This window comes from Colias eurytheme, chromosome 26 (assembly GCF_061535395.1).
Source record: "Colias eurytheme isolate Ceu_HAF_F1 chromosome 26, ilColEury1 Martin Lab GWU primary, whole genome shotgun sequence".
In the NCBI taxonomy this organism is placed as follows: Eukaryota; Metazoa; Arthropoda; class Insecta; order Lepidoptera; family Pieridae; genus Colias; species Colias eurytheme.
In genome coordinates, this window is record NC_143005.1 from 3,148,208 (window position 1) to 3,175,495 (window position 27,288).

Consider the following 27,288-nt stretch of genomic DNA (forward strand, 5'->3'; position numbering starts at 1 on the left):
TTCCACGGCCCATATTACTATTTGAATGGCGACTTTTTAATCAGATTTAAATTTACAAAAAATAAAAACAATAATTTCTAGATATGTATTTGGAATTTAATTTCACTGTCCTTGATACGTGGTACGCCAGTAAGTAAGTAATTAGCATAAATGTTCTAAATATTTGATGGTTTATGAGTAATTAATTTGCGTCATTAGAATTATGTAGCTGATATTTAATATTTTCTGAGTAAATATGAACAAGTGTTTATACCGAATGTAATTACGCACTAGGTACTTAATATAATTAACATTATTGTACCTTTGTCAATACAATCATTTTAACTTATTTCATATTTGGATTGTATTGTTTGTATCATAAGTCTCAAAATTAGTTGCAAAAGATAAACATGCTGTATATTCAATAGGGGCGTCGATCGCCTAAACCGGTGACCCTAGCAAATAAAAACTTTTTACACCTGGCTGTAACCATAGAGATCAAATCACTACACGGATGACACTATCGATTTTTAACGTAACGGTTAGTGACATTTAAACTTTTGCCGCCTTTTTATGTAACTAGAAAGTTTTTTTAATTGACCAATAAATTACAAACTGCTGCTGATATAATTAGAATGAAATTTGAATATTAAAATCGAATTATAGAAATTACGATATCAACTTATAACGCTGGCTGTTGATAAAAAAAAAGTTAGTATAAAATTTTCTTCAATTGTAAAATTCGGAATTCAAATATTGTAATTGGTCATGGACGTTTATGGCGAAGGCACGCGCGCAAACAGCCAACCGTAGCGTCACGTAGCGTGGCGTATGGCGATGAGCAGATGACACGCGACCGTTATGGCAGCTGCACATCGAGTGCATCCACTATGACTTATTGATATCGCCTACATTTTTTGCGGATACTATGTCAAAACATTTAGTAGTATAAGGCAGGTGCACATGCCTAGTTTAACGTCCAACGCTAACATATAACAGAAACAAATAAGGAGTGTTATCATTATGTTGTCGTAGTAAAATTAAAAGCTATTTTTGCCGTAAGACTAGACTTCAACATGAATAATTCAATATTTAACAACCAATTTATATTAAAATTTTATCAGCTCAGCGATTCAGGAGTTAAAATAAATCCAATTAATATAAATTTATTGCTAACAAAAATTAATAAATGAAATACTTAATAAAGTATATATTATCTAATTTCTAGTTGCTGTCAAGTTACCAAAATCAAGAATAATCTATGCAAATCAGGCTAAATATATATTTCAGAGATATCTTTCCACAATCATACACTATTGGTCTCAATAATAACATTAGCATATTGCTAGTTGCATCAGCAGTATAGTATAATTTAAAAGTATATTAGACAGTCAATTCTAAGAAAATGCACGTGAAACTGCAAATATCCGAATATCAAAGACAATCGACATTCTTCCTGGTACAAATTATAGAACCTCATTGATTATATAGGAATCTAATGGAGCGGAATAAATGTGTCGTCGCCTGTATAATTTGGTCATGCTTTCTCTGCCCACGATCATGATCAACGCATTACAATGGTGCATTTCATGTTATGCGATGGTTTTTATATTCAATTACATTACGTGCGCGTTGATAACTCTGACCTACTTATTAGAATTTACAACAATGTACAAGTCAATAACTCATTTTCTATGGAATATGTTTTTATAAATAAGTTCGAAATTCAAATATGTATTAATTTTTTATGCTGTCAACAGATGCGCTTATTGCTATACATTCCAGTATGATATGGTCGATATGGTCATATGGCGGGTCTTCTTACATGAACTTTGTTGTCTTACAATAACAAAATATCATATGAGACAAGATAAACCATACAACAACAGATTATTATAATTTACCCACACATTATTACATTCCATTCACTGTTCTTCAAACTTCAATTGAAGAATTTCAATGTTAAACATCTGTATAAACAAATTGCAGTATTGTTGGCACTGAAGCATATCAAAATGTTTAATAGAGGAAGTTGACAAGGGCCCACAGAAGGTCAGAGACATGCCCGATAAAATTCCCGTCGTCAAGAATGTTATCTTTGACGATTTAAGAAAAAAATGTGCTTGAAACTCTAATCTATTGTTCGTCCACTTCAAAAGTATTTGAAATGAACAAAAATTACTTTACGAAACAATACAGAATATCGCATGAGAAATTAAAAGCAATAATGTTGTCTAGATTAATTAAATTTGAAAGGAATGCAGACAAAATAGCAATGACTTTGTTAGTAATAAAAGTGTTGTACATGCTATGTTTTAACATTATTATTTACTAAAATTAAAATTAGGTTTTCTTTTAAAATTCAACATAAAAACAATAAATACGTTATCCCGCATCCCCTATTTTTAAACGTTTTATTACACCTCCATAGCCATCAAGTTATGAGTAGAATAAAAATTTAATTTCAAGTTTTTGAAAATTATTTCTTAAATAATAGTAGGTACTTCGGTTAACAATTTCCTTTGTGATTGCTAGTCATTTTCATAATTACTCATTCATTGGGGTTAAAACTTAAAACTTTAAAAGGACTTAAATGAAAACAACTATAAGGGCACTTGAAAGTATACCTATACCGACCACAATAAAAAAAAATGTTTATCTTGGTAACGTAACAACTTTTTTGTATATTTTTTACTTGGAAGTTGTTTACTCGATCGATATCTGAGACTTAAAATCCTAGACAGATAAGAAAACGTTTTTCATTGCAAAATATCAACGTAAATAATTTAAACGTTTGTCCTAATTATTTACTAAACATTCAAATAATTAACAGTTATTAGTATTACGAGTAGCAATTTCGTAATATTCGAGGTATGTGAAGCCGTAAACCAATGTCCTAACTCCTAAGTATTGCAGCATAAAAATCTGTAATTCACCGTGTCATTTATGTAAGGTCATTATTATTTTTATTATTTCCACACATTTAATTATTCTACACTGTGTCGATTGGAGTCAATGAAACATAACATGCGTGAGATATGACTGTGGTTTATGAATTACAATTTTAGTTTACCGTTTTTTTCAAATGTGCAAATTTTGTTCTCTAAAATCAACTGCAACAAGGAGTAAAATCTTGGTAAAATAAGAAAAATGTATTTTCATTTTATCAAACTTTTACTCCTGAATGATTTTATGATGATCAATGATCCTTAATGAAAATGTGTCAATCAATCTTGATTCTTGTGTCAATAAATGTCGCGAATACATACTAGTAAAAGATACAGTAAACATTTGCGCTTCATATTAACACCTGGCATGATATTTCTAAATATGGAAGCATAAATTGAATCGTGAACACAATCTGACATGCAAAGAAAATATTTATCAGTATCCGGTAAAGCACTAACCGCAAAAATGATTCATAATTATTTTATTGACTCATAGACAATCGCACTTTACCTAACCTAGTTGATACTGCGATAATAAAATCAACTTAAAGCAGATGAAATAAGGTTTTAATTACGTAGGCTAATCATTACATGCTTTATATGAGCTTCATTCAAAGTCAAAAATTCGAAGGGTGGTAAAATCACAGCCAATGTATGAACACTAAACGCCCTTGCACTCTTGAATACAATGGATTCTGCAACGGTTTTTAACATCTGCCGGCATTACGTATAAATGTCTTGCCCTTTAAGAATATTTTGTTATGTGTATTTGTGCTGTTCTGAATTGTGATCACCATGTAATAATAATTTTCTAAAATAATGCGTCTTAGCAATTTGTGTTGGAATGACACGCATCATGTGCCACGCACCTCAATCATAGTCACTTATAATGGACCGAGGAATTACGTCATTCGAGTCGATCATTAACCCGCTACCGATTTTCCCACGAGTCATTTACCTAACTCTTTGTTCTTTTGCAGGATGTCAAATTTTCAACGAACAAGAAGCAAAGTGTGGTGGGGTGATTCACCGCCTAATGTAGGTAGCCCCGTAGCGGAACCAGGATGGAACCAAAACAATCGTCGGGAAGATCAAGATTGGGAGCCACAGCTGCCGCATTGGATCGCCAATCAGGCTGAACAAAGGAACAATAGTGATGATAACATTGCCAGAGCGAACAATGCTCCCAACCAGTGGCCCCTACGGCACGGCAGTCCCGGCAGCCATAAGAGTCAAGATTCCGGCTTCTCAGACTCCGATAGTTCACCACCGACATCTCAGTATTATTCGTCTCCAGACAACTCAGATAAAAATAAATCTTCTTGTAGTAGTGATTCTAACAATAATGAAAATATTACAGTTAAACAAGCGATAGACTTCCAGAATACTTTACAGAGTAAAGATGTTGTTGATAGTTCGAAATTATTTAACAATAATTCAGAAGCACCTACTCCAAAACCTCGTTTACGAAGTAGTAGTGTAATACAAACTCCTTACGACTTACAAAAATATTGTGAAGTACATCATGATGAGGAACATTTACAATTGCTTAAAGATAAAGAAAATGAGGATACAAGTAAATATCCTACTCCAAAGAATATTAATACTGCATCCCAGAAGGATACCGCGAAAAGAACTATAAATAAAACGTTGAGTGAGAATGCTAATAAATCTATTAATAATAAAGTGTCTCCAAATAACTTAAACAGTATTGAAAATACCGTAAGTGCAATACACAATGGTACCAAAGATATTCCCATAAAAAATTTAAATATTCTAAGCCCATCCAAGAAATATCCTCCGAAGAAATTTGTTTCCAGTACTGATAGTGATAGCACTAAAATAAGTAAAGTAGCAACTGTCAAAGATTTAGAAACAAGTAAAAATAAATCAGATGACAGTTTAGAATATATTAAATTAGCCCATAACAATGAAATCGCTGTTAATAATCAACCCAGAGTACGGACACCTATATCCAATGTATCATATGTACCCACCGAAAGAATTTTGGCAGCAAAACCTGAATATAAACGAAGTATGTCTCAAGACGATGATTTACCAATTACAAGCACTCCTAAATTCCAGAGGAATAGATTAAATCAATCTTTAAATTTTGAAGCACAACGTTTGGACCAACAAATATTAGATATTCAAGAAGGATATCACTCCCTTGGTTACATTGATGAAGATGATTTGGAGCCTGTAAAAAAACAATATCCCAAAGAGCAGATACATAAGCCAACAAAGACTTTACTAGGAAAAAACATACTAGATAGTCTTCACTTAAAACCGTCCAAAAAAGCAGGACCTAAAGCCAAACAAAGGGTGGCAGCGAAAGAAAAATCAAAGGAGTTAAAAATATTTTCTTCTAAAAAGGACAAATCACCCGTTGTCCAAAGTCATGCAGGAGGTATTTTAGAGGGAAGCAGAGTACCATCGTTGGGTCTACCGAGAACTAAAGAACAAGATTCATGGGTTATTGTAGGTCATCCAGTAAAAGAAATGCTTATACCGCATTATAATGAACGGCTTGTAGCCACTGAGAGTGATATCAATCTTCAAACCAGAGAAAATACTAATAGCAAAGATAGTTCTTTGAAACAAAGAAAAGTCACTCCCCCTTTAGAATTTCAAGATAAACAGAAAATACCATACGATGCAAATACAAAAGAAAACAATAACTTAACACATGATTCGAAAAGAGAGAAATTAAAAGACGACGAAATGAATTTCCTAGACTTGCAATTAGATCTGGCATGTTCATCTACACCAAAAATGTTAGCGCCACAAGACTACATGAACGGTGTCCGAAATAGTAACAAAAAGAATGTGCGTAGAGTGAATCTTTTAGAAAACTTCAATAGCGGGTAAGTTGCATAACATAAAATTATGTATTACTTTCAAATGATAATTGTATTAACGCGAGCTTTTGTTCACAGGCTGGTTATGAACAATCAGAACGAGATATTGTACAGAGAAAGGAGTATAGATCAGACGACGTTAGAGAGGCTGTGCGATCGGAGGCCGGAGCCGGTCCAGTATTGGTTGTGCGACTTGGTCGGCTCTTGTGAGAATGAATGTATGACGACGTTGCAGAGCAAGCCCTTAGGTGCGGAGATGAAAGCGATGGTATCTGCTAGTTCGGCGACTATTACCGGCAACATTAAAAAAGTTCAGACGCACGGACAGATAATCGTGCATCAGTATAGCGATGTGTTGAGGTAATTTATTTTATTGTTTACAATGTCAATGAACATTAAATTAAGTAATATAATGAAGTAATTTAGCTTATTAATAACATACAAGAACCTTATTTCTCTTTAAATTAAGTCTAATAAGTATTTAGAAACTTGATTTAATTTTATGTCATAATCACGAACAGGATAAATATAATTATATTAAATTTGCAACATTATATACCCAAGTAAAGAGATAAGTAATTGCTCGCATATTTCCTCCTCAATAATTTAACATACCTACGTAACTTTATTACAGGCAAATGGAAGCGAAGAAAACGAGCGAGGAACAAATATGTTTATTGGTAGCAAATATAAATGAGTTCGTATTAGCTCATAGCATAACTCTCAATACAAAACCACCCGGGGAAACCCCGGAGCGGTGGGACAAAATAAAAGTATCTTTGCAGATGTACTTGCAAAAGTTAATAGATATAGGGGAAGATGTAAAGATTGAATTGAACGAATCAAATCCAGAATGGACTTTGGTTGACAAACATTTGGATACGTTGATTGGAATCTTTCTGGAAACTACGAAAGCGGTGCTGGTGCAGCAGATGAAGGTAAGATCGCATTATTAAAACTTATCAACTACCGTCAAAATTACTTGTTTTTTTTTTTCAGATATATCTCGATTTCAGCTTCTTAACATTGATTATAATTTATGTACCCGCCATTATTTATTTTTTAAATACATCTAAGAATGCGTTATATTTTAACTGCCCCTAATATTAGTACTGTTTAAAACGAAGACTTTTCTTCAAAATTCACATAATATTTCTCCACTTTATTTCATACCAAAGTTACTTAGTTGTTGCTGAATTCTGTGGGCACAGTATAACATGCCATGAAACCATTGAGTTACTATGTTCTACGCATGATAAATTGCAACGTATGTAGGAAACAATTATGCAAAACACCTTACGCAAAAGAACAAAGCCATTTTCCCCATATCACTAATAGTAAACAGCACTTGCGTATTAACTACGTACGAGTAATTGGCCAGTTAACCTCAATGTAAGATCAAAAATTGTCAATTGGCATAATTAGATATAGAACCAAGACAGAACCGGTTCAATTGCATACATTCTCCTTCTACGATTTTAGAACCTGAAAAATGTTAGTTTATCTGTTTCTTTTTCGGAAGAGGTTCCAATTTAATCACTATTTTATACTCTACGTCTGGTTATCTAAAATGTTTAGCATAATTGCTTGTATTATTTACTGATAGGGGGTATCAGTAAATAATACAAATGGAAAATAATTTTCTCTAACGTTTTCTTAATAATTAATTCTCATTTTAAATTAGGGAATAAACAACTGAATAACAATTAACCACGTATAATATCCGTATTATTTTTCCTTGTACAAAGTTCTCTCATTCCTTCATTCCTTTCACAACACAAGCCTTAATTGAGCTTACTGTGGGACTAGGTCGATTTGTGTAATAATGTCCTATAATATTGATTATTTATTTATTATTTATTCCTAAAGCTTCAATAGGAACTATTTATCATGGCCTGTCAGATTAAATACCTCCATTAAAGATACCTCATAATCAGCAATATAATTATTATGAAAACATATTATACCCGAAGGTACGGAATATAATATGAAGCCTATCGGGAAATCTGCATAACCACTGGAATATTTTATAATATAATATTTTGTACATGCAATATTCATTGGAGACTCGCCAATCCTGCTCATAAGTATTCCTGTATTATTAGGGTTGACTACATCATTTAAAAATACATTAAAGTTATTTATTATAAATTTTGCAGTATAGCGATCCGAAGGATATTTTAATTTTTCGATCCATGCCAAATAATATTGAATGAAATTTAAAAGTATTAATAGAATATCAGTTATAACTGCGAGAAGCCTAATGTTCTTTAAATGCTAAATATTATACATGTACTTGCAGAAATACACCAACAATAATAAACAACAGAACTTTTAACATGTAATAAAGATATAAATCAAATTATTATTTGTAGTAGCGTGGCAACCCTATTTAAACCATAATCGTGATTAAGCTTATTTTATGCCCTAGGAATCGACAAGAAACTTGAATTCACAGAACTTATTTCTAATAAATAATGTTTAGATACACGTTACTTATATTAATGTTGATATTTACTATTATAGAATAAAGTAAATAGTTCGCAATATCTCACTTCTAATAAACGATATTCATAAAATATGATTTCTATAAGTACATCGTTCTATTTCCCGAAATAAATACATTATTTTGTTTAGTATTTCAACTTTTCTATGAACATCTGAAATCAATTTAATTGAATCGCCGCGCTACTTCACACAAAAACAAACATAGCAGCCAATTTCCATACTTCGAGAATTTAGTCCCCTCCATTAATCAAAATAAGGAAAACTTCAATTTCATGAAAATCTAAGTAAATATAATAAAACTTAAAATTCAATCATAATTTATGTATTCCATTCAATTTCCAGACTCTAGTATCAATAATAGAAGAACCACCATCCGACTTGATACTTAAAAGCACGCTAACCTCCATCGGGCATCTAGCAATGTTGAGCGACAACCCCGAGAACAATCTTCACGAAAAATGCTCAAAAATCATAAAGAGCATAACAGAACTACCGTTCGTAGACTGCGGGGTGCCCAGGGCTCTGCTGACGGCTATTATCGAGTCTAACAAGAGCTCGGTTAAAGCCCTATCTCTTCGCGCCTTAGCCACCGTGTGCGTTACGGCTGAGGCGATCAAGCAATTCGAAGAGGTAATTTTTTATCTGTTTTATATATTATAATCTGTGACGGATTGTGTATAGCTTGATGAGAAGAGCGGCAAATTATCGGAGATTTTTTTGGTTATTTTTCGGTGTTATTTTTACGGTGATTTTGGAGTGGAATTCTTGACGCTTCATAATTATGTTGTTTTATTGTAAATTAAGAAAGTTATTTTAAAATTTCCTTAGTTATGTCGTCGAGTTATTTTTAAATTGTAACGAATTGTGAAACATAGTTCATTAACATTTCAGGTTTACGTTGAAATTTATATCCACAAATCATTTATTGCAACATAACCTAAAAAAAAATACTCAAAAGTATTACATAAATACTCTTTGGAGTAAAAGCTTTTCTCAACTACAAACTCACTTTTACTCGAAATTACCTACTCTTCACAAAAAATTATTATTCAATATTTAAAATCACCAATACCACATGAAATGACGAATCAATTTCCACAGGGTGGTGGCATAGAGATCCTGTCCGACATTTTATCAGACCAATCGAATCCAGAACCACAAATGCGGGAAGCGATCACGGTTCTCACTCAGATCACGGCACCGTGGTTACGGGGCCACCATGATCTGACCCAGCTTCATGTTTATTTGAACACTATTGTGGATAATATTACTGGTGAGGTTTATTTTTTTAATTGTATTTGAGTCTTAATTTGTATGTATTTGATGTTGTTTAATTTTAAATGAATGTGTCGTTAAAATATATACACTTATATTTTAAAAATAGTATATTATTCTAGACCATAATGTTATTTGAATATTAGTACGATTGTGCTTACAGCAAATCAGTAAAGCAGAATTACTTTTTAGGAAATACTTCCTTCTTTTTATTGTTGCTATGATAATATAAAAAAAAAATCTTTCAAATTGTGTTACATCAATCGATAAAATTCTTCGAAAAAAATATTCAAAGAATCTCCCGTAAGCTCGTTTTGTTTACTAAACAAAACACAGAATAATTTTACAAACAGCGCATTTTTAAGAACAGTATTCATTACAACGACATCTGGTGTTGAATAGCTTACAATACAAAAAAGAAACATTTATAAATACATTCTTTTAGAGTGCATAATTTCTATTACAATGCGTGACAAATGTTATTATTCCTCTCTATATCTATGTATATTTTATGTACCTTTATATCTAACAATAAATTTTTTTTTCAGCTATTCTTTCTCGAACAGAGTGTTGCCAGCTGTTGCTATTATGCACAGCGTGTCTTGTGAACCTCGTACGGGAACTAGAATTAGAGAAAGAGGAACAAATAAACTGTGACATCATAGAAGTTATCTCTCGACATCGCACTGTCGAGCGACTTCTTGATGCAGTCAAGCGCAGGGGTCCAAATATTTCTGTGTTCCTACAGGTATGTATTTGTAACCTTATTTACAGTTACGTCGTAAAACTACGTTAATTTAAAAACTATCCGAAAAGTGTGCTATGAAAGTAGTATTTAATATTGTAATATCATTATTTCTTAATTCCCAATTTCCAGTTAGCAATACCTATTAGCATAGTAACCTATGAAATTGTTCCTTTACTTTTAAAAAAAACACGTTAAATAATGTTGCCATATCATATGCCGCTCAGTCTTTCTTTATATTTTGTTCTAATTTTTTTAACAAATGACTTTTTTAATATTTATGGCTTTTGATGACATGACCCCCTCCCTATCGATATCCCTCATAAACTGCGAATTCAAATATTCTTTACTAATAAATAATTGCCCCCACAGGAGCAAACAGCCTCCCTCCTCGCGTCCCTCTCCCTTGTCACCCGCTACCTCCTCCAGCTGTCCAGTATACCGGCCGCTAGTGTGGCTCTCGTGTGTTTCACTCGAGCGGCGCCTGCGCACGCCCCGAGGGCGGCTGAGTTGCGCGCGCAGCACAGGTTGCATTGTCATGCTGTGGAGGCTATTTCTAGGTATGTTGTCTGTGGTTGGTTTGTTTTTTAACTGACTTGAAAAAATAAGGTTTCGAGCGTATTTTTTGTGCGCTTTCGCGAATAAATTTGTTATTTATGAAAAGTTTTTCATGATTATTTTTTAATAGGAAGCTGACGGTATTTTATTTTGCTTTATGAAACATGAACACGCAATGAAAATTTTGTACAGACAAAAACAGCTGAGACGATTTAATACAAATTTTATTTGTTGCAATTGAACAGAAATGTACTACTTTAGAATAAAATGTATGGAAGCTAAAAATTAAATTTGAGTGTAAAAACAATGTACGATAAACGATGCAGATAGGTTTTGCAACTATCGCAAAATATTAGGTTTGTACAAATCCTATCCTACAGAACAAAACTTATATAACTAATTATTTTTATTACAGACTAGTCGTGGTCCCAGACGTGTCCCACCAGATCGTCCAACTGGAAGGCATTCCGCATCTTACCCGTCTGGTTAGGATGCAGCGAACGCGACCCCACGTCGAGTCCAACCCGGACCAAACACTCATACACTGCCTTAAAGCGCTCAGGACTCTATACAAACACCACCCAGACGCTTTCAAAGATTACCAGAAAGATGTGGACGAAATGATCAGACCGCATCTCATGGAATCGCTCATGACGTTCTCGGCGAAGCAAGAAAGCTACGTGTAGAGTTTTAGTAGAGCGCCATCTATTGGCGGATAGCTTTGGAGACTGAGTTTTTACTACTAGCAATACTTTGACAAATATCATTTTTAATTTTCTGAGTTATTAAAAAAAAGACAATTTTTATCTACTTAAATTTAACACCCAGTAAATATACTCAAAACTGTGACAAATGAAATTATTCAGGCTCATATTTGCCATACATTCCAATAAAATGTCTTGTAAATATATTTAATTTAGTTTTGTAGTTTCTTTATTTGTGAAGTGACTGTATCAGAGGCCATACCTAATATATTGCTAGTCAAATAGATCCAATATTTTATTTGTATGACGGCATACAGAATTAAATATTAGTTTAAGAAATATTCCAAAATAAAATTTGAACATCTTAACTACACTCTTTTTATAATTTCTTTTTCTTAGATTATGCATATTTATTAATTTATGCGCTAGAAATAAAACATGTTAAGTTATTAAATTAAATTTGTATTCGCATCAAAATTGTATACTTACACCAATAAAATTGTATACATTTTATAAAGAACACCATTTATACTCGGCACTTACATGCTGTATACTTATAGTATACTATATAAAAATAATGCATGTATACTTTTGTAACAATGTAAAAATATATTGTTCTGTTAATCAAATAAAGTATATTACTCATTACAATAAGGTTTATTTTATTTTACATAGCATCCCTTATGACATAGTAACGCATATAAAAAAATTGACTTTAAACATCATAATATGTATTATAAAAAGATTGGTGATAAATTCCCTACCTAAATGTGTGCCTGTAAAAAAGTATGATTCGAAAAAAAATATCTTGCAAGGTAATTTTAAGTCTTATATTAAAAGTCCAAGTTTAAAACACTTCTTCATTGAAAAAAAATAATACAATTCAAATATATATCAATTCAATCATCATCCATAAGATTGTTTTATGTTCTTAGAGTGAACAATATCAACTGTTGTTTCATGACACTGCCGCAGATCCAAGTCGTGCATACCGAGACAAAATTTGTTATCTGTTGCTTTATAGAAGTCCAAACCTCGTCCTATTTTTATAACCCATCCAGAGCTTAGTCTGTAATGAAAGAAATATGGATTACATTTACATGGTATAATTTATAAAACTTTTAAGACAACCAAATAAAAATTAGGTCTAGTGTAGACTGTTTCTTTTGCTTCCTACTAAGGAAAAATAACAATTTATTTATTGTAAACCAGCTTTACAATATACAATGGTCACAAACTAAATTAAACTGAATCTAAGATATCATAAGATCACCAAAAAAATTATTTTCATAGATAAGAAAGGACAAAAATTATCCAGTACATAGACAGAATAAATATATATAGACTACTCACATAATTTGTCTGTCATGAAGTGTTTCAGAATATTTAACAACAAGTTGCACATGATATTTTAGTAGATCACTGTACATATATGACAACCATTCTCTCTGGTCCTTTTCTGTTTTATGGTCTTTTGTAGTTAGTAGCTCTATGTGTGTTAGGTTTCTACATGACTTTACTAGTAATTCACATAGCCTCAAGAAATTTTGACACTGAAATAAAATTGGTATAAATAATTATTATAAGTTTCATTCAAATGTTGTCCCCATTTTAGTCACTTTTTATGGGATTCAAAAATGAACCATACTGTATTTTTCTGATATAAAGTATGATACACAACATGAATTAAGTTTTTAACAAACCTGATGAAAGCTCCTTATATAAGGGTCTTCAATAATAACATACTGGACTTCTTCATCTAAAAATCTTCCAAATAAAGCCTTATAACTATGGCCAGTAGAGTCATTTTCAATGTGCACCTGTTCATGGAACTTTCCCTCTTCTTTTTGTTTTAACACTAATTTCTTTATATCTTCTGCTCTATTCATATATTCTTCAACCTTTTTTCTTAAATAATTTCTATTTCTTTCATCTGCTTCACCTAAAAATGAGAGAAAGTAATGAATAGTTGAAACATTTAGAAAATGTTAGTATGCTTACTTTCATGACTTTCATGTACAAATCAAAAATTGTGAATTAAGCTACATATAGTCCAATTTTCCAAAATATAAGCAGCATTTTGTTATAACATAATCCAAAAGAATGAATCATGAATAAGGAACAAGTTATATACAGTATACTTATGCTATGTTACACATAACAAACACAAAACAGACCTTTCATTTTGTCCACCAATATTTGAAGGCCTTCTTGATAACAAACGAGTGCTTCTGTATATCGTTTCTTGGTATCAAGTTCTACACCACGCTTCAAAATATTCACAGCAGCACTTTCTATATTCATTTTAGTAAATTGTTAAATATTTTGTTGAACAAGTGTAAGTTTCATTCGTGTGCTTTCAAGTTGATATGATGGCTGATATTATTAAATTATAAGAAAAATATGCATAAACATAACATATGCTTAAAAATACTCAAAAAGAACCAACAATAGATTATTGTGCGTTTAATAAAATAAAACCACAGAATAAAACTTGTGAACAGAACGTATTTGTTATGATTTATGACATATTTCTGTTTTGACTTTTGACTTTTGTTTGACATTTGACAATCGAAGGTTTGTGAGGTCTTGTGTGAGGTCTACATACACCCTTACCAAAATGTTTAGATAAATATAATTTCTATGGGTTGAAGAAGCAGAAGAACCAGCTCAGCTCTCAATCATATAGGTAAAGATTCGCCATTCCAACGTACAACAATATCATGGAAATATATATATATACATACTGTGTGAAGTGTCATCAGCTGATAGAGAGTTGGACAATTATTGAGTAGGTATTGACATTTAATTCAAATTTCAAAACAAAAATAATCAAACATGCAATTATTATAACCTTAACTTAAGATGAAGATATTGATGAAGTTAATAAAAACTATCTCGGTTTCTTGAGAAAATCGTGTGAGAATTTACTACAAGATTATATGGTTATATAAAGATAAATCTTGTTTATAGTTATAATTGAAAACTTTATTAAAATGTCGCACCAATTAGGTCGTTTAGTTTCTCAAATTCTCCAGAGATATTTTGGTGAAATAGTCGAAAAGGTCGGTAGTGATCTTTTTAGATATGGTTGCAAATCAATTGGAATGATTGTAAAGTCTACGGGACTTCCTAGATTAAAGGTAAGACTTGTACTGTTAATGTTCATATCTTAGACAGGAGCAAAATAATTAATTCCTTCGAATTGCAGGTCGTGGAAAGTTTAAGGACTCTGCTCAAATTTGATTTAGCTACCTTTGAAGCATCTGGAGCGTTTGTGGACTATAAATTATTGCCCGATAATGTTTTACTGCTAATAAGATATCCAAGGTATATTTTATTCTTTTCCACAATAAATATACTAAAAATTTAATGAATATTCAGTAAAAACAATGATTTCTTTTGTTTTTTTAAGTAGGTACTCATACACATTTTTTTAAATTTTATTTAATTCAAAAATTTCATAAAGCCAATGTTATTGTACAGTACATCTAATCTCATGGAATATTTTTGCATAGATACCTTCTTCAGATGAAAACCAAATATGGCAAAGAGGCTGAGATTATTGTAGAGGAATTGTTGCAACAAGCGATCTGCACCGCTACTGTACTTCTAGTGACTTTAGCCAATAAACAAAAAGATGAAACGGTAAACAATGTACTTTTTTCAAGAGTATGTTTGAAGTGAATTTAAGTTAAGGCACAAAAGCAAATATTTACTATGTTGAATTGTTTATTTAATTCAATTTAGAATTGTCTTCAGATGCATTGTGAGGTCTTTTATTATTTATAAGAGATAAGGATATAAAAATTACTTCTCTTCCTATTTGATGTTATAATTTTAATATAACTTTTAACTAAAAAAGTTATTTAAAAAGTAAGATGGATTGGAGGCTCCATCATTTTCTACCTCCCTAGTAACAAACCAATGATTTTTACTTTAAATTTTTTTTTTAGGAAAAAAATCTTGCGCTTGTAAAACTAAAGGATACATTCATAAGCCTAGCGACCGCAGGGTATATTCAACAAGCTCCTGTACCAGAACTTAAGGAGGGGAGCGATGTACCCACATTGGTGCCTGTGGTGACGATTGTACCTGATCTCGATGTTAGGGTACTTATGCAAGCGATGAATAACCCAGAAGAAATCAGTGATAGTAAGGGTTCATTATTATATTTGTTGTTTTAGGTACTGCAGTTTTTATTCATGAGTAGATAGTGTATTGATTTCATTGACATGCACTAAATAAACTCCAATGATTTTTTAAAATTATTCACAGCAAAACTCTGCATGCATTAGGCAGACTTTTCTAATGAGAGAAAAGTCTCTCAAAGGAACATTATTGCCATGAAATAAGGTGATCATTTCAATGAACATTCATTGAAATGATGACCTTCTTAATTAATTATACATAATTATTAATTCTGTTTTTTTATTACTTTTTGATAGGAGATTGTGAGTCTAATTGTATATTGTATGCCAATTATTGAATATTCCAAAATATTGTGTGATACAAATTGAAATCCTTGGACATTCTTGACATAATATAAATTGATATTTATTTAAATTGCAGAAATATATTGGAAAGTGAACTATGATAGATTCCACCAAGACTTCCGGGATGAAATCATGATAAAAGCAATGACTCGACGCATTGACGAAAATGGTAAATAATTTTAATATTATTATTTTGTATAATTATTATTAGTTTGGAAAAATCAAAGGATGCACATGGTAAGAATGAAACAACATATTTATTTAAAAGCTTTATTACATATTTATTATAATTCACATAAAACATACTAATATTATAAATGCGAAAGTAACTCTGTCTGTCTGTCTGTTACTCAATCACGCCTAAACTACTGAACCAATTTTCATGAAATTTGGTATGGAGATATTTTGATACCCGAGAAAGGACATAGGATAGGTTTTATCCCGGAAATCCCACGGGAACGGGAAGTATGCGGGTTTTTCTTTAACTGCGCGGGCGATACCGCGGGTGGAAAGCTAGTATTTCTATAAAAGCTTTATTACATACTAGATTTCCGCCCGCGGCTTCGCCGCGTTTTCAAAGGAAAACCCGCATAGTTCCCGTTCCCGTGGGATTTCCGGGATAAAACCTATCCTATGTGTTAATCCAAGTTAGGGTAACTATATGTGTGCTAAATTTCATTGTAATCGGTTCGTGAAGTTTACGTGAAAGAGTAACAAACATCCATACATCCATACATCCATACAAACTTTCGCCTTTATAATAGTATTAAGATTTATTATAATTTAAATAAAAAAAAATATCAGTATGTACCTATTCAAAGAAATTTTATATTTTTAATTACAAAACAAATTTTATATTTTCAATACAAATAAAATGCTCCAAATTTCAGCGGGCGAAGTGATGCGTCTGCTCCTACAAGAGATGTATCTCTCGTCACCGGCCTGGGCGGAGGAGTCCAACCCTGTAGCGCTGGGGGAGTTGAAGGAACATGCCAGACGACTGACGGATAAGCCGCTTTTGGTGCAACACTTGGAGCACTATTTAAAGGTTATGGGTGAGTGTGGAAAAAATATAATCTATACTAATATTATAAAGCTGAAGAGTTTGTTTGTTTGAATGCGCTAATCTCGGGAACTACTGGTCCGATTTGAAAAATTCTTTCGGTGTTCGATAGCTTATTTATCGAGGAAGGCTATAAGCTATATATTATCACGCTACGATCAACAGGAGAGGAGCCACGGGGGTGAAACCGCGCGGAGCAGCTAGTTATGTATAAGTACTTAATTCTTTTTCGGTATATCTTTGTATTGTATTGTACTAAGTCAAATCCTGAAAAAATGGCACCTGGCGGGGTCTATTGTCCTTTTTTATTATCATGGCATTTGTTTACAATTATTCACCGAAAGAACACAGTGCCTTTTATTAACATAAGTACCAAAAAGAAGAGTTTTGTTTTGTTCTATGAAACCATGGTATAAGTGAAACTTTTTTTCACATTATAGACATTTTTTCGGAATAATATTATTTGGAATAATATTCTTTTAGGATATAAAAATTGCTTTTGTCCCAGAGGCCAACCGTCACGCGACTTGCAACACACAAACGAAAAAGTTTGAGACAATGCGATGTAGTAAAATTTCACTTTAAAAGTAGCTATTTTCTGCTATTTCAGAGGAAAACGGTGCTGGATTTATCCGTGTCACCGGAGATGCAGGTGGGGGTCAGTACTGCGTGCAGGCAAAGCGAGCTGCCGCTCTGCTGGTCGAGAATGTTCTAGACCACGTGGTCACTGAGCGTCTGGGTTCCAAGGCTGCTAGGATATTTAGGTATAACTCTGATGTACTAAACAACACAACATTACATATGTAATTTGTAAAATTAAATTGTAAAACTGACATGATTAAAAGCAACTATGGAGTTTCTTGCCGATTCTTCTCCGTTGATCCTGCTTTCCGAATCGGTGGTAAATGTTAAAAATATGTACCTAATGAAGTTTCAAAGTGCTTCTAACAGAAGTCTAATTGAATAAATAAATGTTTGAGTTTGAGTTTGTACTTGACTCAGTATCAAAAATTGTCCGAAGCAAAACTGCCTGCGCGCCTGCTACAAACAATTTGTCTTACTAACATACATTGTCCAAAGAAAAACCCTGCCTTCTTGTCTATTAGAAGTCTGTAACAATCCCAAAAAAATAATAATGTAAAGTTGACTTCTGAAATTTTATGCGAAAATTATTAATAACAAAAAATAAAACATGATTATATGGAATTGCTTGAAATTTTTTTTCTAAGGATACAATTAATTGTTTTTAGGTTAATTCGTACCAAGAAATACATAGAAGAGGAAGATATACAAAAGAATGCAATGTTACCAAACAAGGAGTGTAAACAACTTACATATAAACTACTTGAAGAGCATTTTATTAGTGTACAGGTAAAATTTGTGTTTATTGTAAAAAATTAGTGGTTATGATGTATGTAATATGATATTTTTCTTTGTAATTTCAATACTCAAATATGTAAGAAAGACAGATGTGTAATACATTTATAATTTTATTTGTAGTATGTAATTTGTAGGGGTTGAATTCTATTATTATTTATTTTATTAATATGTTCTTTTTCAGCCAATGAGAAAGTCTCAACATGTTTCAGGACTTCAGAAGGGTATATATTTGTATCATGTGAAATTTTTTGAGGTAAGTGAGAAATACATTTTTGTGTATGAATGTATATTTTGAAGTAATAATAATTTTGGTTTTTCGACTCGAAGGACTATTGTGAGCCATTTTCTTAGGCTTTAGGCTTCTTGGCTGCCTTCCGAATTTTTGATCAGAAAAATTCTGACGTCCGATCGTTTGCATCCGGCACCCAGCGGACGTCAGACACGTCAGAATTCTAATAATATGCGGGGTCCCTAACAAAGCACTATGAAAAGACTAAAGAGTGCGTCCGGATGGCATCAGAAATTTTCTGACAGAAAAATTCTTAGAATGTGCGACCGGCCTAAACATCGCCTTTCGTTTGCTTGTCAAAAGTCACGCACACTATTGTAGAAGTGTCAAATTTTGCCTTTGCTTTCTAAGTAAATAATGTAAGTTATTCATTAAAAAGGTCGATTGCGGACATATTTAATTGTAGAGAAGTGATAAAATGATTATTTTTAAAGAAAGAGTGTCTGTGTTTAGTGTACTAGGTTGATCCAAAAGTAATGATAATTGGGTATTTCCTGTGCACATAAAAATATAAAATAAATGTTTTTTGCTTGCTCATGTACTCACTAAGTTATCACAAAAAAATCATATCAACAGGCCACGTTTCCAAGTATTTACATTAATTTGAATGTGAACGGTGCGAGCCAGAATGTTTCCCGATGAAAAGAAGAAACAACGATTCGACATTTAGAGGGTGAATTTCTAAATTTTTAATGAGATCAGGATAATTTTTTGTCACGATTTGTGACCATGGGCGTTACCTGGGTTCACCATGTTTATTCTGAAACCAAGAAACAATCAATGGCTTGGATGCGAGCTTCTAAAGTGACGATAAAGAAATTCAAAGTGAAAATTAGTGGGATAGATTAAAGTCGTAGTTTTTTGAGACGCTAAAGGAATAATTATGGTGGAATATTTTAAGAAGGTAGCTATACTATATTGGGCTCTTACTACACAGACCAAATAAAAGATTGCGGTAGGTTAGTAAGAAAAAGAGACATGGCAAACTGCGGGCTTGAATGTTGTTTCACCAAGACAATGCACCAGATCACAAAGCGTCAGTTGCGATGGCTGCCATTCAAAAATCGGCATTCTGAATGCTTCAACACCCACCCTGTTTGTAAGATCTAGCTCCTAGTTATTTCTATCTCTTTCCTCGGTACAAGAAACACCGTCGAGGCAAGAAATTTTAAGACGACAGCGAAGTGATGGCCGCTTTTGAGGGGTTTTTGTAGATAAGTTTAGGAAAAAAAATATCGAAGTATATCATCTAGTTAGAAGACTATCTAGAGAAATGCATAATTATTTTTACTGTAATGACTTTGTTTAATATTGATTATCATTACTTTTGGATCAATCCATGTATATATAAGTGTTCACAAATGTATGGAGATATGGGCGGAACATTCACCTTATTAAAGGTTTTTTCGTACCCACATTACGGAGGAGTAATCGGAGTCTAAAGCTTTCGAAATGCGTCCCCAATAGTGATACGATATAATTTTGTTTGTCAAAATATTTTGTTCATTACACTGCACTGATTATATAAAAAATGGAAGTACATATTCTTCTTTATTGGCGAGAATACTAGGCAGAAAATAATGATTTTTTGTTATTTTGTAAAGTTTATGATCTTTTTTTTGACGAGTACCAATTTTTGGTCATATCCCACGTATGGTAGTCAAGCGCGCTCTGTTCCCACCAAATCTATGCGCAGGTGGTACAACTATGCCGCGCGTTGTGCGAAGCGAGCTTGCACAACGTGAGCGCGTGGCGCGGCGGCGCGGCGCGGCGCCACGCGCGCGCGCTCGACAAGCAGCGCCGCGTGCGCACCATAGTGCACGGCATGGCGCTGCGCAACGAGCCGCAGGCCAACATCGACGACGTGAGTACCTACTCTACACTCATATCATAGCGCGCTCGACAAGCAGCGCCGCGTGCGCACCATAGTGCACGGCATGGCGCTGCGCAACGAGCCGCAGGCCAACATCGACGACGTGAGTACCTACTCTACACTCATATCATAGCGCGCTCGACAAGCAGCGCCGCGTGCGCACCATAGTGCACGGCATGGCGCTGCGCAACGAGCCGCAGGCCAACATCGACGACGTGAGTACCTACTCTACACTCATATCATAGCGCGCTCGACAAGCAGCGCCGCGTGCGCACCATAGTGCACGGCATGGCGCTGCGCAACGAGCCGCAGGCCAACATCGACGACGTGAGTACCTACTCTACACTCATATCATAGCGCGCTCGACAAGCAGCGCCGCGTGCGCACCATAGTGCACGGCATGGCGCTGCGCAACGAGCCGCAGGCCAACATCGACGACGTGAGTACCTACTCTACACTCATATCATAGCGCGCTCGACAAGCAGCGCCGCGTGCGCACCATAGTGCACGGCATGGCGCTGCGCAACGAGCCGCAGGCCAACATCGACGACGTGAGTACCTACTCTACACTCATATCATAGCGCGCTCGACAAGCAGCGCCGCGTGCGCACCATAGTGCACGGCATGGCGCTGCGCAACGAGCCGCAGGCCAACATCGACGACGTGAGTACCTACTCTACACTCATATCATAGCGCGCTCGACAAGCAGCGCCGCGTGCGCACCATAGTGCACGGCATGGCGCTGCGCAACGAGCCGCAGGCCAACATCGACGACGTGAGTAGAGTTGTCATACATTATTGAAGTGAAAACTTCTTTAGCGGCGTTGAGCATTTTTTCTGTAATGGGTATAAAATCTTAAACTCGCGTCAGGACACGTGACCTGATCGAAAAAGCGTAAAACGGATACCATTACAAAATATCAAACATACTCAACGTTAATAATCAAGTTTTCACTTCTGTTGGCACTCCCGGAGTGCAGCCCGTCTTTTTTTGTTTGTATTTTTTTTTTGAAGTGAAACATCTTTATCGGGGTTGGAAAAAAATGTAGTGTAACATTTTTTCGTTACGCGTGACATTTTTCCGTTACGCGCCATCTTTTTCTTATCCCTACCACGCGTGATTCGACGTATTTCTGTAAAGTTGTGTAGTAAATTATTTTTTGAAAAATAAGGTCATAAAGAAGTTTCACTTCCTACGTGTGTACACTAGTACACGCACACATTTTTTTTATTGTATTGCTGCGTAGATATATCTTTACATGTGATTAGCGAGCTATATTTCACCTCACGACGAATAAAATATCATATCACAGTTACGTTTTAAATAATAGCTCTAAGTGTTTAAAACTAATGAATGTAAATGTATATAATATTGTATAATGTAAATGTATATAATAACATTGAGATAATATTACTACGTATGGAGGAGACACCATGAACAAAATCTGTGCGCCATTTTTTTGCTCTAACTAAGTTTTAAAAATTATTATTTAGTTAACTCAACTTAACGATGAAAGTTATTCCTTTGCACTTTTCCGTATTATTTGTATTATTTGTGCAATATCGTAACACACACGAAGGCATGTTTGATGCGTTTCACTTTAAAACCATTAAAAAATACCGCTCAACATACGTCACATGACGTATGTTGAGTGGAACATAAGTGATGTAGGCGGTGTCGTCTCCTATTAATATTATCTCAATGTATAATAATGATCCAATGTATTGCAATATCTGCGCAAGGTTGCAAAAATGTTTGTATGTTTGTATGCAATAAATTATTTTAATATGAATTGAGAATATAACTAGTCTGGTCATAAGTTCTGTCATTATGTTAGATTTTCAAATTTTTAATGTTTACCGCAAATTTCTTTTTCACGTTCGATTTTTGATTATTTTACGCGTTAAAAAACGACACACTTTATTAGAATAACGAATTTGTTACAATGTAGTGGACCATGGGCGTAGCTAGCCATGGGCACAGGGTGGGGCAAAAAAAAACCGGCCAAGTGCGAGTCGGAGTCGCGCACCGAGGGCTCCGAACAAACCTACTTTTTATTTAGTTGTAACTCTAAAATGTATGTTTTAGCAATTTTTCCTTTGCAGAAACAGCAGCCAGATCCAGGTGGAGCTTTGCTCGCAATCTTATAGTTTTAGACCGATATCTCGAAAACTATCCACTTTAGGGCAAAAGTTGCTTAGACTTTTTTGTAGAAAGTAAAATTTCGCATATTTTATGTGAAAAAAAAGAAATAAAAAAAAATTTGTAGAGCAGTGGTGGCTCAGTGGTGAGACCTCGGACTTCGAATCGATAAGTCCGGGGTTCGAGACCAGGCGAGCGCGCAGGAAATAAATTGATTTTTCAATTTATCTGCGCATTTTGTAACATCACCACTGCTCGAACGGTGAAGGAAAACATCGTGAGGAAACCGACATGTCGAAGAATCAAAAGTTCGACGACATGTGTCATCCGCCAACCCGCACTTGGCCAGCGTGGTGGATTATGGCCTGTACCCTCATAGGAGGCCCGTGTCCCAGCAGTGGGAACGTATATGGGCTGATGATGATGAATATTTTTTGTAAAACTTACTATTTACGGTTTATGGCCTATTTGATGAACCGGTTAATCGTTAAAATATTGGATTAATGAAAAAAATGCATGTATGTTTTCAGGTCACTTTATTGTCTACAAGTTTTGTTTGAATTTTTTTTTTCTAGTACCCATATTTTTTGAGTTGTTCCACGTATAATGTAGAAATGCCGCCGCTCGGCGGGTAACGTGGCAGGCCAAAAGTTTTTTCTAAGTTTTTTATAAAAACGAAGAAGAAATTTCCAATGCAAGTGTATTTTCACCGTTTCCGAAACGGCAAAATTTTTGATTTTTTTTACTTCTAGAAAAATTTTAATAGATTTTTTTAAATATTTTCCTCAATTTTATTCTTGCATCCGAATATAAAATAACTACTCAATATTATTTAGTTATACGAAACATACATAGGTAGGTACCTTGTACTATTTATTGCCAAACGTTAAATAACTCAAAAAGCATTAGAAAAAAAAGTTTCAAATAAAGTAATCTTAATAAATTGATAATGCATATGTATAATATATTAATGCCTATGCATTTCATTGATTAATCCAATATTTAAAGAGTTACTTGCCAAAAATGATTAACCGGCTCATTAAATAGGTCATAAATCGTAAACGGAAAGTTTTACAAAAAGTTTACAAGGTATAAAAGATGTAAAATTTTACTATCTACAAAAAATTCCTAATATTTTTTGCCTTAAAATGGATAGTTTCCGAGATAGGTATCGGCCAAAAACTTTTATGTAAGATTGCAAGCGTAGCTCCACCTGGATCTGTCAGCATTTTGTGCTTTTATGGTCAGTAACTTATTCTAAAACAAAAGTGAAATTGGATGGAAAATTTAGTGCGAATTTGGATAAATAAAAACATTTTTGAATGGGGTAACAGTACTACACTACTTTTTCTGGCACCAAAAGTGGTTTAAATCATGTAACATAGAAGCGCAAGCTTTTTGTTTAGATCGTATTTTTTTGTGTCGTCTGACAACTTTCGAGTGAGAATTTTTTAACGGATATTAAGTTTTGTAGTCAGTACCTAGATAATTACGTTTTTTAGATTTGGTTAGGTACCTTCCAGGTCAGAGCCAGGGTGGGGCACTTGCCCCACTTGCCCCACCGTGGCTACGCCCATGTAGTGGACGCAAAAAGAAGACAGAGTCGCTGTTCTCGCTCTGCATCGTAGCGGTTACGCGCCAAGAGAAATTTTCAGTTTGATTTAAAATTTACAAATAACACAGAGATTTTTTTATTGCACTATAAATCGATTTAAGTAAGATTCAAGAGTAGAAGATAGGAATAGAAGTGGTCTTTGTCGTACGATTTGGACGACAGCAGTGATAAATGCAGTAAAGGTGCGAATAAGGAAAAGTCCGGTCCGAAATCGCAAACAGTTAGCACTGCTGATGGGCCTTAGCAGTACCACAGTTAAAAGGGTGTTGAACGAGGACCTAGGACTATGGGCTTATTGTAGAAAAACATCGCATCTTCTTAACACACGCCTGAAAAAATTAAAACTGGATAAATGTCGCGCTTTACTTAAACGATACGCGAGAAAAATGTATCGTGAAATCCTATTTTCAGATGAAAAAATTTTTACAGTGGAGGAGTGATGCAACAAAAAGAATATCAAAGTGTATACCCACAGTAGTGAAGAAGCGTTTCAACGTGTATTTCGAGTCCAACGCGGCCATCACCCCTTATCAGTAATGGTTTTCCTGGGAGTGTCTTATTTTAGCCTAACAGAGGTGTTTTTCTGTGAAAAGGGTGTGAAAATAAGTTCCAATGTTTACTAAAATACGGTCCTAACAAACCTCGTAAAACCTCCTGACCTGACCATGTTAAAAAATCAGCACTGGGTATTCCAGCAGGACTCAGCACCTGCCCACAAAGCCAAGGGTATCCAAAATTGGCTGGCCGCCCATCAGATTGACATCATTCGTCATGAAGATTGGTCATCTTCTAGCCCGGACCTGAATCCTCTGGATTATAAAATCTGGTAATATTTAGAGGAGAGAACCTGCGCTAAATCCTACCCAAATTTGGAGTCACTCAAAGCATCCATTTTTAAAGTAGCTGCTGAAATAAACATGGACATGGTGCGTGCTGCGCTAGACGACTGGCCGCGGAGGTTGAAAGCTTGTATCGCAAAACATGGATGCCATTTTTAAATAATTTTTATACGAAATGATTAAGTAATATGTAAGCTTTATTGCCACATATAAAACAATAAATATATAAAAGTAACTTTTTGTTTATTCAATAATACATATGTGACAGAACTTACGACCAGACTAGGTATATTCTAACGCGACTTTTAAGCATGTCATTATCATCATCATCAGCTCATATACGTTCCTACTGCTGGGTCACGGGCCTCCTATGAGGGTACAGTCCATAATCCACCACGCTGGCCAAGTGCGGATGGACGGATGTCACATGTCGTCGAACTTTTGATTTTAAGACATGTCGGTTTCCTCACAAGAAAAGTGTCAACCCTAGCATTAACACGCTGCGGCTCAAGGTCACCGGCTCTGCGACTCTCACGTACACAGTGTCACAGGTCTGGTTATGTTTAGCTGCTCCGGGGCATTGACGAGCCGCAAACGAATATCATAACAACGTGAAGTTCTATTTTTAATATCAATTCCACACAAAATATACTTTCACCATAAATAATTGCCACTTGATATATTTTCTAAGCTGTTTGTGTCACCAATTTGTTATATTGTATTTGAAACCGAATATTATTTTTTATTTTAAAATGTCTTATTATTTTTTTATGTATGTTTGTCTATTCCCCATCAGGTACTGGAAACACTTACACCCCCCGAAGTTGCATTACTACAGCAAGTCGAGAAGCAACTCAAGCAACTCAGTGCTGCAGAACTAGAGTTAGATAGGAATTTATTTATATTGAATTGGTATTTGATGTACTCATAACGATGCAGTTTGAAGAAAAGAGAGGAATATAAAGTGGTATGATGTGTCGATATTTGATATATCGAGTCTATTTGGGCACAGCAATGTTATTTGATGAAAATCTATAACTTTTATACTGTATACTTTTAAAGTAATGTCCATAAATCGGAAAAATGAAAACTTTCTGTGTATGCTATTAAAATTGTCTTTATTGTCAGTTAAAATGATAAATACATCTGTTAATATTCGTAGAACTTTGTTTTAATGGTCCATATCCTATATTACGTAAAAAAATATTATGAACATGCCTTTTTTATATTAAAAACTAGTTCCACCCGCATAAACGAGTTATTCCTTTTAATCCCAATGATTCTGTGGGAATATCAGTATAAAAAATAGCCTGAGTTACTTCTTATCTAGCTATCTGTCAGTGAAAGTCCTGTCAAAATCGGTCCATCCCTTCAGAGATATTTTATCAAACAGACAAAACTGCTATTTTGATATAATATGTAACGTGTATACATCGATATCATGCATTTAGTATAATGCGTTTTTTTTAATTATTACACATCACATATCTTATACATAGTAGTACTGAAGTCACACACTCGACGAGTGAAGGGAAAAAGCGAGGGAAGTGGGCATAGAAGTAGTATGGCTGCCGCAATTTCAAGGCGAGTACTGAAATGCGGAGCAACGCGATGAATGTCGGCAGTAGGGAATATTGTGGCCGCTAGGGCAACTTTCAGGGCAGAGCGAGCCACAGAGCAAGTAAGATAGTATGGATCGAGCGAGCAGCACGAGCAACGCGAGGAGCATATTGTGGGTGAGGGGTAAGGTTCACTACGATGCGTTTTCGAATCACTGATTTTTTTTAAATTCCCATAGATGGCGCTTTACACTAATTTAATCACAAATTTTTTAATATAGTAGGAATAAACCCTTTCATGATATGAGGAAGTTTTTTGTGAAAGCAGAAGTGGGTTTGAGCAGTAGTGGATTGAAAACTTTACAAGGCTGGAAAACAGATATTTTTACTTGTCAGTTTTACCAGTGTACAGTTGTACACATATCAAATGTTCTTAATTCAGTATTTTTCAAG

The 27,288-nt window shown here is 34.3% G+C and overlaps 3 protein-coding genes across 4 annotated transcripts in view; 2 read left to right on the forward strand and 1 right to left on the reverse strand.

Moving 5' to 3' along the window:
- insc (spindle orientation adaptor protein inscuteable) overlaps nt 1-12,129 on the forward strand; it is a 30,648-nt gene extending 18,519 nt beyond the window's left edge. For both annotated transcript variants that reach the window (XM_090116597.1, XM_090116596.1), the window contains exons 2-9: nt 3,908-5,794; nt 5,867-6,148; nt 6,423-6,726; nt 8,639-8,926; nt 9,398-9,569; nt 10,120-10,319; nt 10,689-10,876; nt 11,290-12,129. In XM_090116597.1, coding sequence (XP_089972723.1) covers nt 3,909-5,794; nt 5,867-6,148; nt 6,423-6,726; nt 8,639-8,926; nt 9,398-9,569; nt 10,120-10,319; nt 10,689-10,876; nt 11,290-11,560 — 3,591 coding nt within the window. In that variant the 5' untranslated portion in view covers nt 3,908 and the 3' untranslated portion in view covers nt 11,561-12,129. The remainder of the gene's footprint in view (nt 1-3,907; nt 5,795-5,866; nt 6,149-6,422; nt 6,727-8,638; nt 8,927-9,397; nt 9,570-10,119; nt 10,320-10,688; nt 10,877-11,289) is intronic.
- Nucleotides 12,130-12,332: 203 nt separating this feature from the next.
- On the reverse strand, nt 12,333-14,053 carry LOC149897103 (MIT domain-containing protein 1). The gene is made up of 4 exons (XM_090116598.1): nt 13,756-14,053; nt 13,282-13,520; nt 12,932-13,131; nt 12,333-12,647 (listed from the first exon to the last, which is right to left on the reverse strand). The coding sequence occupies exons 1-4, from the start codon at nt 13,880-13,882 to the stop codon at nt 12,485-12,487; spliced, it is 729 nt and encodes a 242-aa protein (XP_089972724.1). The 5' UTR covers nt 13,883-14,053; the 3' UTR covers nt 12,333-12,484.
- Nucleotides 14,054-14,430: 377 nt separating this feature from the next.
- Polr3C (RNA polymerase III subunit C) lies at nt 14,431-26,425 on the forward strand. The gene is made up of 11 exons (XM_090116729.1): nt 14,431-14,721; nt 14,790-14,908; nt 15,097-15,226; nt 15,535-15,733; nt 16,151-16,243; nt 16,965-17,129; nt 17,748-17,901; nt 18,388-18,508; nt 18,699-18,770; nt 20,503-20,670; nt 26,073-26,425. Exons 1-11 carry the CDS (start codon nt 14,575-14,577, stop codon nt 26,205-26,207), a joined length of 1,503 nt encoding a protein of 500 aa, XP_089972855.1. The 5' UTR covers nt 14,431-14,574; the 3' UTR covers nt 26,208-26,425.
- Nucleotides 26,426-27,288: the final 863 nt, after the last annotated feature.

Coding starts and splice junctions, on each gene's coding strand:
- LOC149897103 (XM_090116598.1), bottom strand. CDS start 13,882: ATGAATATAGAAAGTGCTGCTGTGAATATTTTGAAGCGTGGTGTAGAA. Junction 13,132..13,281: donor ATATAAGGAGCTTTCATCAG/GTTTGTTAAAAA, acceptor ATTTTATTTCAG/TGTCAAAATTTCTTGAGGCT. Junction 12,648..12,931: donor CTTCATGACAGACAAATTAT/GTGAGTAGTCTA, acceptor CTTTCATTACAG/ACTAAGCTCTGGATGGGTTA.
- Polr3C (XM_090116729.1), top strand. CDS start 14,575: ATGTCGCACCAATTAGGTCGTTTAGTTTCTCAAATTCTCCAGAGATAT. Junction 14,909..15,096: donor CTGCTAATAAGATATCCAAG/GTATATTTTATT, acceptor ATTTTTGCATAG/ATACCTTCTTCAGATGAAAA. Junction 17,130..17,747: donor GCACTATTTAAAGGTTATGG/GTGAGTGTGGAA, acceptor CTGCTATTTCAG/AGGAAAACGGTGCTGGATTT.